The sequence below is a fragment of the Falco peregrinus genome, chromosome 1, assembly GCF_023634155.1.
Source record: "Falco peregrinus isolate bFalPer1 chromosome 1, bFalPer1.pri, whole genome shotgun sequence".
Lineage (NCBI taxonomy): Eukaryota > Metazoa > Chordata > Aves > Falconiformes > Falconidae > Falco > Falco peregrinus.
Genome location: NC_073721.1, coordinates 47,343,290 through 47,356,863, shown reverse-complemented (window position 1 = coordinate 47,356,863; position 13,574 = coordinate 47,343,290). Strand labels below are relative to the sequence as shown.

Genomic DNA, 13,574 nt, shown 5'->3' with positions numbered 1-13,574 from the left:
GCATTTCTGGAGTTATCTTGAACTTTTAACACAGCCGTATGCTTTTGTACTTCAACTGCGCTTGCTTTTTAGCCTACAAAACTTATTATTTTATTTTAAATGGTACTTTTGGCATGCTAAGTTGCAAATGGAAATGAATAAAATGCGTATCTGCCTTAACCAAATAGATACACAAATTCATAATTAGGAAAAAAACCAAAACACACCCCCCACCCCCCCCCAAAAAAAAAAAACCAACCAAAAAAACATCAGAGCCAGTTCTGGTTGTGCCCACAGCTAAGTGCAGTGGCACCGTCGAGCTGGCAGGCTGGGCTTGTTGCTTTTTAACCGCAGTAGCTCTCAGAGCCGTGACGTTCCACCAGCTGGTAGTGCCTGGTGCGGGTCACCCAGGGCCTCGTGACCAGCACATCAGGAAAAAAATTAGGATTAAAATTTAAAAAAATGACCTCTTTTCCCCCTCCAACCCCATCTGGACACAGAAGGTCTTTCTCAACACCTTCTCCAGATGATGCTGGGCTTGGTATGGGTCCTACCCTGCGCATCCTCCTTCTGGGATGGGACATCTCCCCAACTGCTTAAAACTGCATTTTTAAACAGGTTATGGGGTTTGGGTTTGTTGTTTGGGGTTTGTTGTTGTTGTTGGGGTTTTTTTGTAAACAACTTTTATTGGGGGTGTCAAGAGGAATGATGGCAAATGTTAATGGCAATAAACCATTCAGTGCACAGCAAGTCCAGGAGGGAAAATTTCATGGCAATGTTGTGCTTTACAGGCTTCTCTGTAAGAAGGAAAAAAACCCCAAAAAACCACATTGGAGTTTTAATATGTGGATGTAAAAGTATATAAAGTTAACAACCCAGCTAGTCCCTTGGCAGTCAAAGAAAACCTTTATGCAGCAACGTTGTAAAGTGTGCAAAAATAGATGGGAAATACATCTGGTGTTTCTGCTATCAACAGGTCTCTGCAGGTCAGCCGCTGCTGCCCGAGAACAGCTGGGCAGCATGTGCGATGCTGTGGGGTGTGGGGTGGCACCTCTGTACATTCATGTACCTTGGCTGCACCATTGTGCCGGGTTATGAAGTGAAGCAAGGATGGAGGGAGCTGAGGGGGTGGGGGGCGGAGCAGGCAGGGGGTGCAGGCAGGACCTGCTGCCTTTAGCTGGCACAGGTCCGGGACCCGGGGAGGGGAAGGAGGGAAAGCCACGGGGGTTTGTCGGGCCCCAAATTCCCCCTGGAAGGAGGGGAGGGGGCTGAGCCGAGATACCAACCCACGTGTCCCCAGCCAGCCTGCCCCATCACCCCCAACCCTGGCACAGGGACCCCAGTGTCATCCCCCCAGGCAGCTCAGCTCCCATAGCAGCAGTGATGGGGGACAGGCTTGGCGGGGGACACAAACGCAGGGGCACCGTGCCCGGGGCTCAGGCTAGAGCTGGGCACGTGTGACGAGAGGCACTGCCACAGGGATGGCACGGCTTTTGGCCACCTGGCTTTGGGGTATTTTGGTTCGAGAGACGGCAAGATGCACTGGAGGCAGGGTAGCCCCTGCATGGCACCGGTGGGAGCTGGATGCCCCCCTCACTCTCCCCATCCCATCCCATCCCATCCCATCCCACGGCCACCAGCAAGTCCACTGAGTGCTCCTTACATCAGTGCCCATAACAGAAAACCAGCAGAGAATGAAGATGAGCTGGGTGAAAGAGCAGAAGTTTGGGTACCCCAGGGGATACCTGGCAAAGGAGGAAGAGGAGGGTTTTGGGGCAGTTTTGCTCTGGAATTGACAAGCCCCATCAAATGCAAATCACCTGGGGGCAATATGAAATGCAGTCCTGCTCACACAGGGTCAGTTGTCTGGTTTCAGCCATGTCCCACCAGCACCAGCGAAGACTTTCTCACTAGTTGCGGTATTCATATAAAAAGTTAAAAGCCACGGGGTGTACGACTGCTGGCTGTCGGTCTGTCCGGCTGTCCCATCCCTCCCGGAGGTCCAGGCATCCCTTCTGTGGCGCAGAGCCAGGCTGGGCATCACCTTCCGCTGGGGCAGCAGGCACCCGTGGGCAGCAGCCTTCCCCCCGGCTGGCCATCCTCTTCTTCACTGCCTCTCCCCAGAGCCCGCCGGCCCCTGGCAGGGGTGCGGGGTGCGGGGGGGCTGCTCACAGCTGGGTCTCATCGCGTGTTTCGGGGTTGCAGGAGCCCAGCTTGTTGCTGCAGCTGCTCTTGCGGCTGTGGCCATCGTTGGCCACATGGGCCAGCGGGTCGGAGCGGATCAGGTACCTGCGGGGCACAGCCCAGTTACACCGCTAGAACCCCCACTGGTTCCCCGATGGCAGGAGGGAGCTGTGCGACCCCTAAATTGGGGTCTGGCCCATCCTGGAGGCTGGGACATGCAGGGATACCCCATTGCACCACACTGGGAGCTGCTGCCCGTGCCAGCACAGCAGCTATTAAAATAATTCAGAGTTATTTCTCCCGGTGCTGCCTGACAAAACCAGGGGCCAACCTCGGCACTGCAGGTTGGAGCAGCGATGAGCAAAGCTGGGGCTGGGGGGGGTTGGGCACCGCTCAGGATCACGGGGAGGGGGAATGGCCTGGGGAGGAGGCAAAACCCACTGGTCTGTATGAGAAATGATGGGAAGCAATGGGCCAGGGCAGCCCATGGCACGGAGGCGGGTCTGGGGGCACAGGGAGTGCTCGGGTGGGTGGGTTCAACACCTACACGATATCGTTGAGCTCCAGCCGCGTGTCCGGAGGGGGATTGATCAGGACGTAGGACAAGGTGTTCTGGTGGTCATTCATCTCGTCTGTCAGAGGAGGGGAAAGGGCTGATGAGGGACGCTCAGACAGACGCCCCGTGGCCCTCGCTCCCACTGCAGCGTCCCCTGGCACTGAGGGGTCACGGCTCATCCCCAAGGACAGCAAATGGGTCCCATCACTGGGGGAGGCCATGGGCAACTGCATTGCCACTGGGAGAGCACCAAGGACATCGCTGCCACCTCCCTCCACACCTCCCCAGCTGCTCCCCCACCATGGCCTGACCCAGGGGACTGGCAGATGTAACTATTCAAAGACCCCGCTCCCCTCAAAAAAAAAAAAAAAAAAAAAAGTATATCTTACCTTGGTTTAGTGCAAAAAAGGGAACAGGTTAGTCTTGCTGTGTTAGGTATAGCACAACGACTCCAACCACCGGGTCAGGGCAGCCAAACCCCCCCAGGCCGCTCGAACGCTCTGCCCACTTCTCCCCATCTTGAGTTACTTAATTTAGCGTCATCCAGCAACAGGATTTAGTTCAACGATTGCTTCTTTCTCCTGCCCAAGGGAAACACCACCTCCATGGCGTTTCAGAGCCCTCGATGCCATTCGGGGACAGCTCTGAACTACGGTGACCTCCTGGGAGGGCTCTGGGCCACCGAGAGATGCACCCATGGGTGCTGCGCAGGGCGAACGGGCAGCCTCAAGGCCCGGGGGGGAGCCCTGCGCTTTCCGAAATAGCCGAGAACAAGATCATGGGTGAAATGAATGGGGGCGCGAGGCTGCGGGCGGCCGGGGAGGGGGCGAAAGCTGTGACAAATAACACCATTTACAGACTGAGCGACCGGGTGCGGATGGACAGGATGGCAAGGGGCGGACAGACGGACGCCGGGGCAGCATGAGGAGCATAGCAGGACAGCAGCTCGCTGCAAGGCTTGTCACTGGGATGACTGGGAAAGGCCCAGGTGCACACCAATGTTTGCCGATCTCACACAAAGGGAGCTTGGTTTGGTGGGCAGCAGGACCAGGGACCAGCCACCGGGACAGGCGTTAGCTCCAGGCTGGGGGCTGCTCCCTGCAGCTCTTCCTGCTGCTCCCACCACCACACCCCTGCCCTCCCCTGCCCGGGGTGGGGGGATCCCCTGGTCACAGGCTGCCCTGCCATACGATGGGACACAGGCTGTGTCCTGCTGTAACGACACCCATGGGTGTGCGATCACCCCAGGCAGGGGAGGGTGGTCAAGGCAGCCTGCGGGCGAGGAGTACCGCTGCTCTTCAGCCTCAGGACTGAGGTGGAAAGCTCTGAAGTGGGGCTTTTCTCCAGCTGTGACATGAGCCACAGCAGCTCAAGCCACTGCAGCCACCTGGCCTGGCATCCTTCACAGGGATTCAAACAGGTTCCCCGCCCCCCACCCAGGGCTGCCTTCACCATGCATTTGGCCAGTGTGCATCCAGATGGGCCCCAGGGCATCCCCATGGCTGGACTGCACCGGTACCACACTACAGCAGCGCTTGCAGGGGGACACAAGACCCTTGTTCTGCTGTTCAGACACCTCCCTGGCACTGCTGAGGCCACAGAGGGTGCTGCAGCTGGGCGATGCTCTGTGGGACCCCCCGACCTGTGCCGGGGTGCCCAGCCCCAGGTGCTGGCCGGAGAGCTTTGGCCATCCCAGTGCTCAGCCTTACAGCGAGGCGGGGACAGGGAGTGGCAATGCTGGGGCACGGGTGGCACACGGACCCTGGGACCTGGCGGGAGACACGGGGAGGGGGTTGACATGACGGGGGAGGCGGGGAGGGGCCCTGGCTCACGGCAGGTTTCCCTGCTCCATGGAAGCACCTTTTCCTGACCCCCCATGCAGCCGAGCCAGGCACTGCTAAACCCACCAAGTATATTGCCATATCGTCCCCTGCGGCACGGCTCAGCCCAGCAGCACCCACCAGCAAACCAAAAATTTACATCTTTTTTTTTTTTGGAGGGGGGAAACCAACACTGAGATCCAGCTCCCCAACCCACGCAGCCCCCAGCAGTGATGCCACCACCTTGGACGTTCACCCCCAGGGTCTCCTGATTTAGCAGGTGGCTAAACTCAGCCCCAGCTCTTCTGTGGGAGAGGGAGATACCAGCAGGGGTCTGAGCTCTGCCCAGCACCCACCGGCCAGCTGGCAATATACTCTGCTGGCATGGGGCTTCCATGAGCCCCAGCTGGGGCTGCTTCTCTGATGAAGGACAGAGTTTATAGGAAAATGCCAACTTTTCACCTTAAGCATGGGCTAGTGAAGCCTTCAATACAGCTAGGTCGGGCTACTGCTAACCTCTAGGCTGCTGTGGTAAAAAGGGGCCTTTCCAGGGCACTTTACACCACTGTGTAAAGGTGTAAGTGCTGCAATAACCCTGCAGGTGCCAGCAAGGTGCCCCGGGGTGTCTGCAGGATGGGCAGCACCAGCAACCTCGCTCTACCCCAGTTAGAAACAGGGTCTGCTACGCTTAAGGGTCTGCTACCCCTAGGGAGTTGTCCAGGACCACGAGCCAGGGATTACGAAGGGCTTTCCGAGTGCTGCCTTGCCCCGAGCTGCGGCTGACCCCTGTGTGCCCGAGAGGTGAAGAGGCTGGCGCAGCAGCTCCAGCATCTCATCGCAGCACACACCAGCAGCTCCGCTGCGCTCGTCCCCCCGCAAATCCTCTCCTCAGATTGCCACAGGCTTTACAGACCAAAACGAACTTGCAGAGCAGTGGAGGGAGGGTTTCTTTTAATGACAGCTGAGGGCTGTGATTTCCCTGTAAGGATTCAACTACAGAAGGGTCCCTGAGGTTTTTCTCTCCATGACTTTGCAGAGCCCTACGTTTGTACCGCTGTTGCAGGACGGTCTTTTGTTTTCCAATGCCACCCAACAAATTAGTGCTTGAAAGGCTGGGGTATCTAAGGTGAAAACCGGCAAGGGTGTGATTTGGGCTTAGCTGGCATGATCTTGTTGTATGCTGCACACGGGACTCTCAGGGAAAGGGAATTACCTTGCAAATATCCCAGGTTTACCCGATTCATCACATCACTGGCTGTTAAATTTGCTACATCCTCTACAGAACATACAGGGAAAGGCACAGACATAAACAGAGAGAGAGAGAGGTGTCAGCAAGCCATGATTCGGCAAATACCAGAGACGAGCTCCTGCACTGCAGCAATAAAATGAGCAAAAGAAAAAGGGGAGAAGGCAGAGCAACGTGTTCTTCCAAAACGCCATGGGTGTCCAGACACTGACGGTGACACACGGTGACAATGCACAGTCCCAGCACAGCCGGCTGCAGACGTGCCACAGGGGCCAGGGAGCTGCTGGTCCCCCCGCCGTGCCCAGCGCCCCGCTCCCAGCCAGGCATTGCCCTCCCACCCCGACCGGAGACGGGTCCTGCAGCGCCCACTGCCTCTTCGCTTGCCAGAGCTCCCCCGGTTTGCTCCAACCACAATTTGCCCGATCGACGAGGAGAAGGATGCAAACTCCAACGTTAACCCAGCCAATGGTGCCCCAGGCATCCCGGTGGGGCTGGCTGCAGGGTGACCCCTCGGGACCCTCAGCTGAGGCCACACAGGCAGGGAAGCTGCCTCTGCCTTGACCTCTGCCTGCATCTGCAGGGGATGCCGCGCCGCAGCCTGCCCTCAGCAGCACACGCCACGGCAGCTCCTGCCTCGGGCACACGGGCTGTTCCTCGGGTGCACCCTGTCTCCCAGCTCCCCGTATCCAGCAGCTGTGTAAAACACCTGATTGCCACCAGCCGTCCTCCGGCCTCTGCAGCAGAGCTGCAACAGAGCTGAAGAACCCCAGAAAAGCAGCAAAAACTTCTGGGATTAGGAAAAAAAGATGGGTGGGATACAGCACTGCAAGCCCTCACCTGGTGTGCCCTGTGCCCGCTCTATCCAGCTGCCAGCCAGCTGTCCTGCCTCCCTCCCCAATGCCACCACCAGCCTGTCTGCCCTCCACTCCACCCCCCCTGTTGCGCTGCATTTCTTTACATTTTCTTCTCCTCTTTCACGTGCCTGAAGGGCTGCGAGGGAGAAGTCAAGATGGGAGAGGAGGAATCCCCCTTCCCCACCTCCCAAAGTGTGCTCCCATCCCAGCTGGGGCACGGTGCCAGTCTGTGTGTGGGTGGACGGACGTTTTTCCGGGATGGAGCAAACAGGCAGCAGCACAGGATAACTTAAAAGAAAGAAAGGAAAAAAACCACACAACCACAAACCAAAAAAAACCCCAAACCAAACCAACCAAGAAAGCTGTGGGCTACAGACTTTGTCATAACCAAGGGGTGGGGAATCGTCCTGGGGGGGACACAGACACCAGCACTGATGGGCAGGTGAGAAGCTTCACAAGAAATGCGGCTGCACAGCGGCACCCCGAGCGCTGCGAGCGCCCTGGGACTGTGCGGGCTCATCGCAGCCAGACACCGGTTTCACACACAATGAAGCAAACCACTCAGCCAGCACTGCTGCTACCGAAATGTTTTCCATGGAATAGTTTTATGAAGTCTATCACAAAAGGGGTCTGTGCCAGTTGGTGGGGCTTCACCTGTCCCTGCCGCGCTCCGGGGGGCTCTGGGGCAGAAGGGTTTTGGTGACTTGGAGTCAGTGTGTCCTGAGCCACCGTTTCTGCAGGGCCACAAAGCCGGGGGCAAGCGGGGCCCAAGAGCTGCATGGTGGCACGGGGTCCCGCTGCAGGCAGGAGGGCGAGGGTCACCCTGCTGCGGCAAACTCCTGCCTGGCCCATCCCAGAGCCCTGCCATGGGGGTGGCTGCCTGCCCTCAGCAGTGGGGGTGGCAGGCGGTGGGGCTCTGCGCTGCGGGACCCCAGCCTTGGACGCGCTCGCCTGCAGAAGCACAAGCAAGCTGAGGAATGGCGCCGCTCGGAGCTGGCCCCGGCGGTGCCTGCAGGGTTAGGCTTGGCGTGGGGAGGGTTGGTGTGGGTTAGGCTTGGCATGGCGTTAGGCTCGGCGCGGGGTTAGGCTCGGCACGGGGTTAGGCTTGGCGCGGGGTTACCTGAGGAGCCCACGAGTAGGATGCACCACCGCAGAAGAAGCGCAACCGAACGGCACTTACCATACCCAGTGGTGGGCAAGCCCAGGTGCTTCATACGGTTTTTAACGAGCTCGGAAAGCTCCTGCCTCTCGGAGCGCCGGTACAGGCTGAGGCGCTGCTGGCTGATCCACTCAGCCGTCTTGCTGGAGTGCTTGTTGCCCTTCCTGCTCAGCCGGCGTGCCCACTGCATGCTCTTGCGCCGCAGCAGCGGGTGCTCGGACTGGTCACTGGAGCAGGAGTTCCTATGGTGGCTGGTCTTGATGCCCCAGTGCTCCTTGACGTCCTTTGTGTCCTCGCAGTCCTCAACATTGATTGAGATCTGTGACTGGAAGCCCAGCAGGTCACGGGGGGGGGGGGCAGGGGAGAGGCATAAAGACCCTGCCTGTCTCTGATGGGGGGGATCCCACCCATGGGATGGGATCCTTCCTCTGACCCCCACGCACCCTCCCAGCACATCATCTCTGGACTGCTACAACTACTTGATCGGCAGATTTGGGCTAAGCGCCGTCGAGTGGAGTCTAATGGGCACCCGACATCTCTCACACGATGATCTCTGGGCTGCCCAAGGCACAGCCGTGCCCTTGTCTCCCTCTCTTTCATCTTACAGCCGACATGCTGCCGCATCTCCGATACAGCAATCCCCACTGGTGAGCAGGAGTTCATTAATAAAACAGTTTAAAGCATCTCTAAGAAAGTGGCAGATTGCATTTAATTAAATATTGACTTTCGGCTCCTTGTAGCTGCTTCCTACAAAGCTGAAAACAGAAGGTATTTAAACTGGAGCCTGGCTCAGTCTCCTGCTCCTTATCCCAGTTAATTACACTTCATGGCGCCAAGGACTTTGTCTTTCCAGACTGCCAAGGCTCAGCCAACATCGCCTTTCCACAGGGATAGGCAGCACCATGCTGGCAGCGGGGTGACAGCTGGAACAAGGCATACGGTGGCTCTCGGTGGCCCTTGGTGGCCCGAGGAGCCGCTGGCATAAGCCAGCCTAGTGCTTGCCCATGGGCAGCCCCCCAGGTGGGGGAGGACCAGGGGGCGGCACTGACAGCCAGGGTAATGCCGGAGCGCCCGGTGGCTGGATGTGAGCGGCACTCACCTGTGCTCTGATGTCATGGGGCTGCAGTGGGGGAAAAAGAAGGAAAAATAAAGTGTCAGCCCAGTGAACGGTCATCCCTGCTGCGCCACATCCCACCTGCACCCCGGGCACTCGGTGCCACGCGGCACTGCAGAGCTGTGCCGAGAACATCCCCCCGCCTGCCCGCAGCCAGGCTACTGCCCAGAGACCACCACCGATACAAGGCTGCTAACAAAGCAAAGGCAGAGCTTCCCCTCCCCTCGCTCCTCCCCACCACTGCTGCAGCCAGGCCCAAGGGGCTCCATGGCCCCAGCCAGCCTCATGGACCGCATCTCTGCCAGGTGGTGATGCTCGGCTGGGACCACCAGCAACCCCTCCTAGCACATGCTGCTGCCATGCCCCTACCTCAGAGGTTGCAAACATGTGTGACTCTGTCCTGTAAATCCCGATGGGAATCTCCGCACTGGAGGAGCAGAGCTTCTGGAAAAGGCGACCGTATGTCCGGATCCACAGGTCATCTTCAGTGATCTTCATCTGAGCAATACAGGACAAGCATCAACCGCCCTGCACCATGCAGAACTCACTAAGGAGCACCTCGGGCTGCTCCTGAGCTTCACCCCGGCTCATCCATGTCAGTCCCAAAGGTGAGACAGACTCCACAGAAAGACCAGGGGCAATTTCCAACCTCAGCCTTCAGAACAGGGGCTTTGGTCCTTGGCAGCTCTTGGGCTTTTGGGCTCTCAGCAGCGCTGAGGTTCCCTGCACACAATGGAGGGGAGCGATGTCCTGGCAATGCTGCCTCCCCCCTGACTCCCCAGAAGAGGGGAACCCTCCACCCTCATGCGGAGGGTGACAGATCCCACCAGATCCACAAAGACTTGCCCTGATGGTTTCAACCCAGAGGGACTCAGCACCTACCGCACAGAGGTAGCCGGAGCCCGGCGTGGTGTCGAGGCCCAGCAGCAACCGAGTGATGGTAATCATGTAGTCCTTCACGAATGACTGGGGGGAGACATTTGGGCAAGAAACCGGAGAAAAGGTTTGCTCAGTTATTCATTGGGAGATGCAAAGGGCTGGCCACAGCTGCAGGGGTGCGGTACCCAGAGCCCGCCAGGCTCTCACCTGATAGAGCAGCGTGTCCAACATGCTGATGCTGAAGACCCTGCCAGCCGCGAAGGGCAGCCGGAACATGAAGGCCAGGTTGGAGCCGTTCTCTCGCTCTTTCTGGAAGAGGAAGGGAAGACATGAGCACACGCAGGCAAACACTGTTGGCAGAGGGCTTGTTCACATGCCTCCAGGGCATTTAGCAAAGCCAAGCCACGCAGTCTGCCCCGCACTCAAGTTGCACAAAAGCTAGAAGACTCATGAAAATGGGAGGACACCAGCACAGCATTTCTGGTGGGTGTGCCGGGAGGGAACCAGGACAGCATCCTTACACTGGTGGAAGGGTTTTTATTACTGCATTTAAATGTGTGAGACATGGTTGAGTTTTTTGACATGGGCTGGATGTGGCGCTTTCACATGCCCCAGCATCTGGTTCAGGGGTATTTTCTCCCTTGTCAGAAGATCTGTCTCAGCACAGTGACTCCTTACTGCAGCCACAGCATTAAACCTGATTACCTGATTCAGAGGGCCAGTGTACCCAGCACAGCAGTAGGCAAAGCAGCACAAACTCCAGCCACTGAATAAATAAATACACAGGAGGAGGTAGCTAATCCGAAGATGAACTACCCTCTTATTTGTTTGCTGCAGGTTATCTCAGGCAGATGCGCACTAGCTGTGGTAGCTGCAGCATGCAGAAGAGCACAGGACCTTGAGGAGCTCAAATGTAGTCCCTCTCAGCGCTGACTTCCCAGGCCCCGTGTGCAGAGGAAGACCTTCTCTTACCTTTTCTAGCTTGGAAAGGGCAAGAGAGTAACTGTCCTTTGCTCTGAATTGCATGAACCTCATGTTGGAGGGGTGGGTCAGCTCTGTGATAATGCTGAGGCTGGGGAAGAGCCTGAAATGGAAAGAGACCTGTTGACCTGCAGCTCACTTAAAAGTGAGAGCGCTCCCTGCATTTAAAGCTGAGGAAGACCAAAACCATCCCTGTGCTCGCCTGAGGTCAGAAATAGCTGATTAGATGCTGTTTCCTATAGCAAGCCCAGCCACAGCGATGTCTCACTGCCCGTAGCCACCACCCCAGCCACGGGCACCCTTCCCACTCTGGTCTCCAGCAGAGGTAAGTGGCCACGACGGAGCCCGAGCAGTGGTCACTCCTCACCTGAACATGGTCTGGACGTTGACAATCGTCTTTGCATCTGCCATGTAGTCCTCCTCGGCACTCATCGTGCTCTCCTTGTCCACAACCACCAGGTTGTCAGCATAGATGATGCCACACTGCAGCAAGCTGTCCAGGCTGGGCAGTTCCCAAAGAGAAGAGCGCAGGGTCAGCCCTTGGAAAGGACACAGGGAAGCAGCACGCTGCGACGCGCAGCGCTACAGCAAGCCCAAGCTGCTCCCAACCACCAGCTCTTCACCTGCTCCCATCTACCGGGGGGGGTGGGGGGCTGACAACCCAAGAAGCCAAGGGTGGGATCAGCTCTTATAGTACCAACCCTGGGGCTTCTCCAGGGATGACCTAAAAGTCTGGACTGGGCTCAACGCAACACATTTAGGCAGCACCGTAAGTCACAGGCACACGTGCAAACACCTACTTGTCGATCGTGCCCTCCATGTAGTAAACCATAGGGAAACAACAGATGGCTTCCAGAAAGTGGTGCTCAGGCCTGGAGGAAGAGCAACAGAGAGCAAGGGGGTTCAGCAAGTCCATGGGGCAAAGATAGACAGACACAAAACTCACGCAGGACTCCCCAAGGGCCAACATCAGCTGAGGTACCCAACGGTGGCACTGCCATGCCCCCACACTCCCATCCCCACAGTATGAGACGCCCATAAAAACACAGGGAAGGGCTCGGGGCGATGGAAAACATCCGCGGAAAAGTACTTGCTTGTTGTCCAGCAGCAACACGATGGGGTTCAACTCCTTGCGGGACCGATAGTATGCACGAAGGGGGACAATGAAGTTATACAGCCCGTTCCCAGCTGTCTCTGCCGAAACGATAATCAGTTTGTTCTTAAACCCGTAGGCTTTGGCATCTTCAAAGCTGTTGTGCTTGCAGCCCTGTGTGGTGGAAGGCAAGGCAGGAACTCAGTGTGTGGCTCGCAGCTGCCCACCCACCACGCACAGAGTCGTCCCGTTCCGGGGAGGCTGCAGCCCCTGGCAGCCGCACGCAGCCCCCGTCATACCTTGTCCAGCCTCAGGCAGCAGAACGGGGCTTTCTCGGGTAAAAGGTGGCACAGAGTCGGGGAGCTCCCAATGTAGGGGGAGTTGGGTGGGTAGCCTTTGACGTACCTGCAGCAGAGAGACAATCCAGCAGTGTGAGGACACGGGGAGAGCTTTCCACATGTGCAACACTCAGATGCTGGGAAAAACATTTAATAGAAGCAGCCCAAGCGCATCGCTGGCAAACGTTTTGCAAAACTCTCCTGCGGCAGCTGGAAAATTTCCAAAATAGACATATTTAGGAATCATTTTGGCTATGCAAAGGATCATGAGATTGTAAATATGCAACGTTCCCAGCATGGCTGGAGAAGGTACAGATAGGACTATTGAGTGCAGTAGAAAAGAGACAGGCCAGCAAGCTCCAGGAGAGGAGGGCAACGCTGAGCCATAGAAAAAGGCAAAAAACCTCACAGTCCATTTTTAGTGTTTGTTTTGGTGAAGAGCTATTTAAAAGACAAAACCCACCATTTTTATTGAGGGAATCAGAAGCAAAAATTTTCACTTAAAGTGTAGCTAAAAGCGGCCATGAATTAAAAGCCGATTTGTGAGAGTTTGCAGATACTCTGTAAACTCCTCACATCGCTGTGACAGCATCCAAACAGGTAACCAGTTGTATTTCTAATTTATGTGCAATGAACGGAGAACAGGATCCTCTTCACATCAGTGAATGAAAGGAGGCAAGAGGACTGATGCACAGCCTGCCCATCCCCAGCAGTGTCTGCCTTGATGCAACTTGCTGATACCGGGATGAAACATCTCCAGAGAAGCCCACAAGGCTTGCGGCCAAGCAGCGCTTGCCCGTGTTATGGATGCTTGTGTGCTCACACAAAAGCCAAGGGGGCTGAGCCGGAGCCTCCCTCGGGCACCACTCAACACCCATCACTCACAGCGGTCCCTGTCTCTCTGAAACAAGGGACAGCTCGACCGAAGGCGGGCGACTCACTCCACAACTGCTGACCCTTCCTCGTCTGACTGTGTCATCTCATCTTCCGACTGGTCGCTGAGCAGGTCGCAGGGCAGCAGGGACGAGGTGTCAGCCAGCTCAAGGACGGGCGCGATGCTGGGCCGGCGGTTGCCCGAGCCGTTCTCGGCCGGCAGAGCCAGCTTGCTGCTGTTAGCGGGGCGGCACTCTGTGTTTTGCAGGTCCATGGCTACTGTACCTGGACACGGCGGGGAAGGAAGCACAGCAAACATGCTATAAGGAGGTGGAGAGAGCTGCCTCAGCAAAGCATCGTGCCCTTGAGCCCTGCGCAGGGACGAGGTGGAGCACGCAGGGCCATGCACCGTGCCTGTTCAATACAGCCCAGAGGAAGCTAAACCATTTGTAGGCAGGGGGGGTGCAGGCAAAGCATCCACCAGTGACATCCACCTGG

At 57.1% G+C, this 13,574-nt stretch overlaps 1 protein-coding gene across 8 annotated transcripts in view; it reads right to left on the bottom strand.

Moving 5' to 3' along the window:
* Positions 1 to 611: 611 nt before the first annotated feature.
* Positions 612 to 13,574, bottom strand: part of KCNT1 (potassium sodium-activated channel subfamily T member 1) — a 90,948-nt gene continuing 77,985 nt past the window's right edge. For 3 of the 8 annotated variants that reach the window (XM_055802559.1, XM_055802598.1, XM_027778091.2), the window contains exons 19-32: positions 13,145 to 13,361; positions 12,165 to 12,270; positions 11,867 to 12,039; positions 11,573 to 11,644; positions 11,140 to 11,274; positions 10,764 to 10,875; positions 9,999 to 10,100; positions 9,795 to 9,878; positions 9,282 to 9,410; positions 8,898 to 8,918; positions 7,820 to 8,123; positions 5,753 to 5,815; positions 2,711 to 2,795; positions 612 to 2,268 (exon numbers count right to left, since the gene is read on the bottom strand). In XM_055802559.1, the coding sequence (XP_055658534.1) occupies positions 2,148 to 2,268; positions 2,711 to 2,795; positions 5,753 to 5,815; positions 7,820 to 8,123; positions 8,898 to 8,918; positions 9,282 to 9,410; positions 9,795 to 9,878; positions 9,999 to 10,100; positions 10,764 to 10,875; positions 11,140 to 11,274; positions 11,573 to 11,644; positions 11,867 to 12,039; positions 12,165 to 12,270; positions 13,145 to 13,361 (1,724 nt within the window). In that variant the 3' untranslated portion in view covers positions 612 to 2,147. Of the gene's footprint in view, positions 2,269 to 2,710; positions 2,796 to 3,108; positions 5,816 to 7,819; positions 8,124 to 8,897; positions 8,919 to 9,281; positions 9,411 to 9,794; positions 9,879 to 9,998; positions 10,101 to 10,763; positions 10,876 to 11,139; positions 11,275 to 11,572; positions 11,645 to 11,866; positions 12,040 to 12,164; positions 12,271 to 13,144; positions 13,362 to 13,574 lie in introns of all 8 variants that reach the window. The other 5 variants (XM_055802579.1, XM_055802589.1, XM_055802569.1 and 2 more) reach the window with 4 other exon arrangements.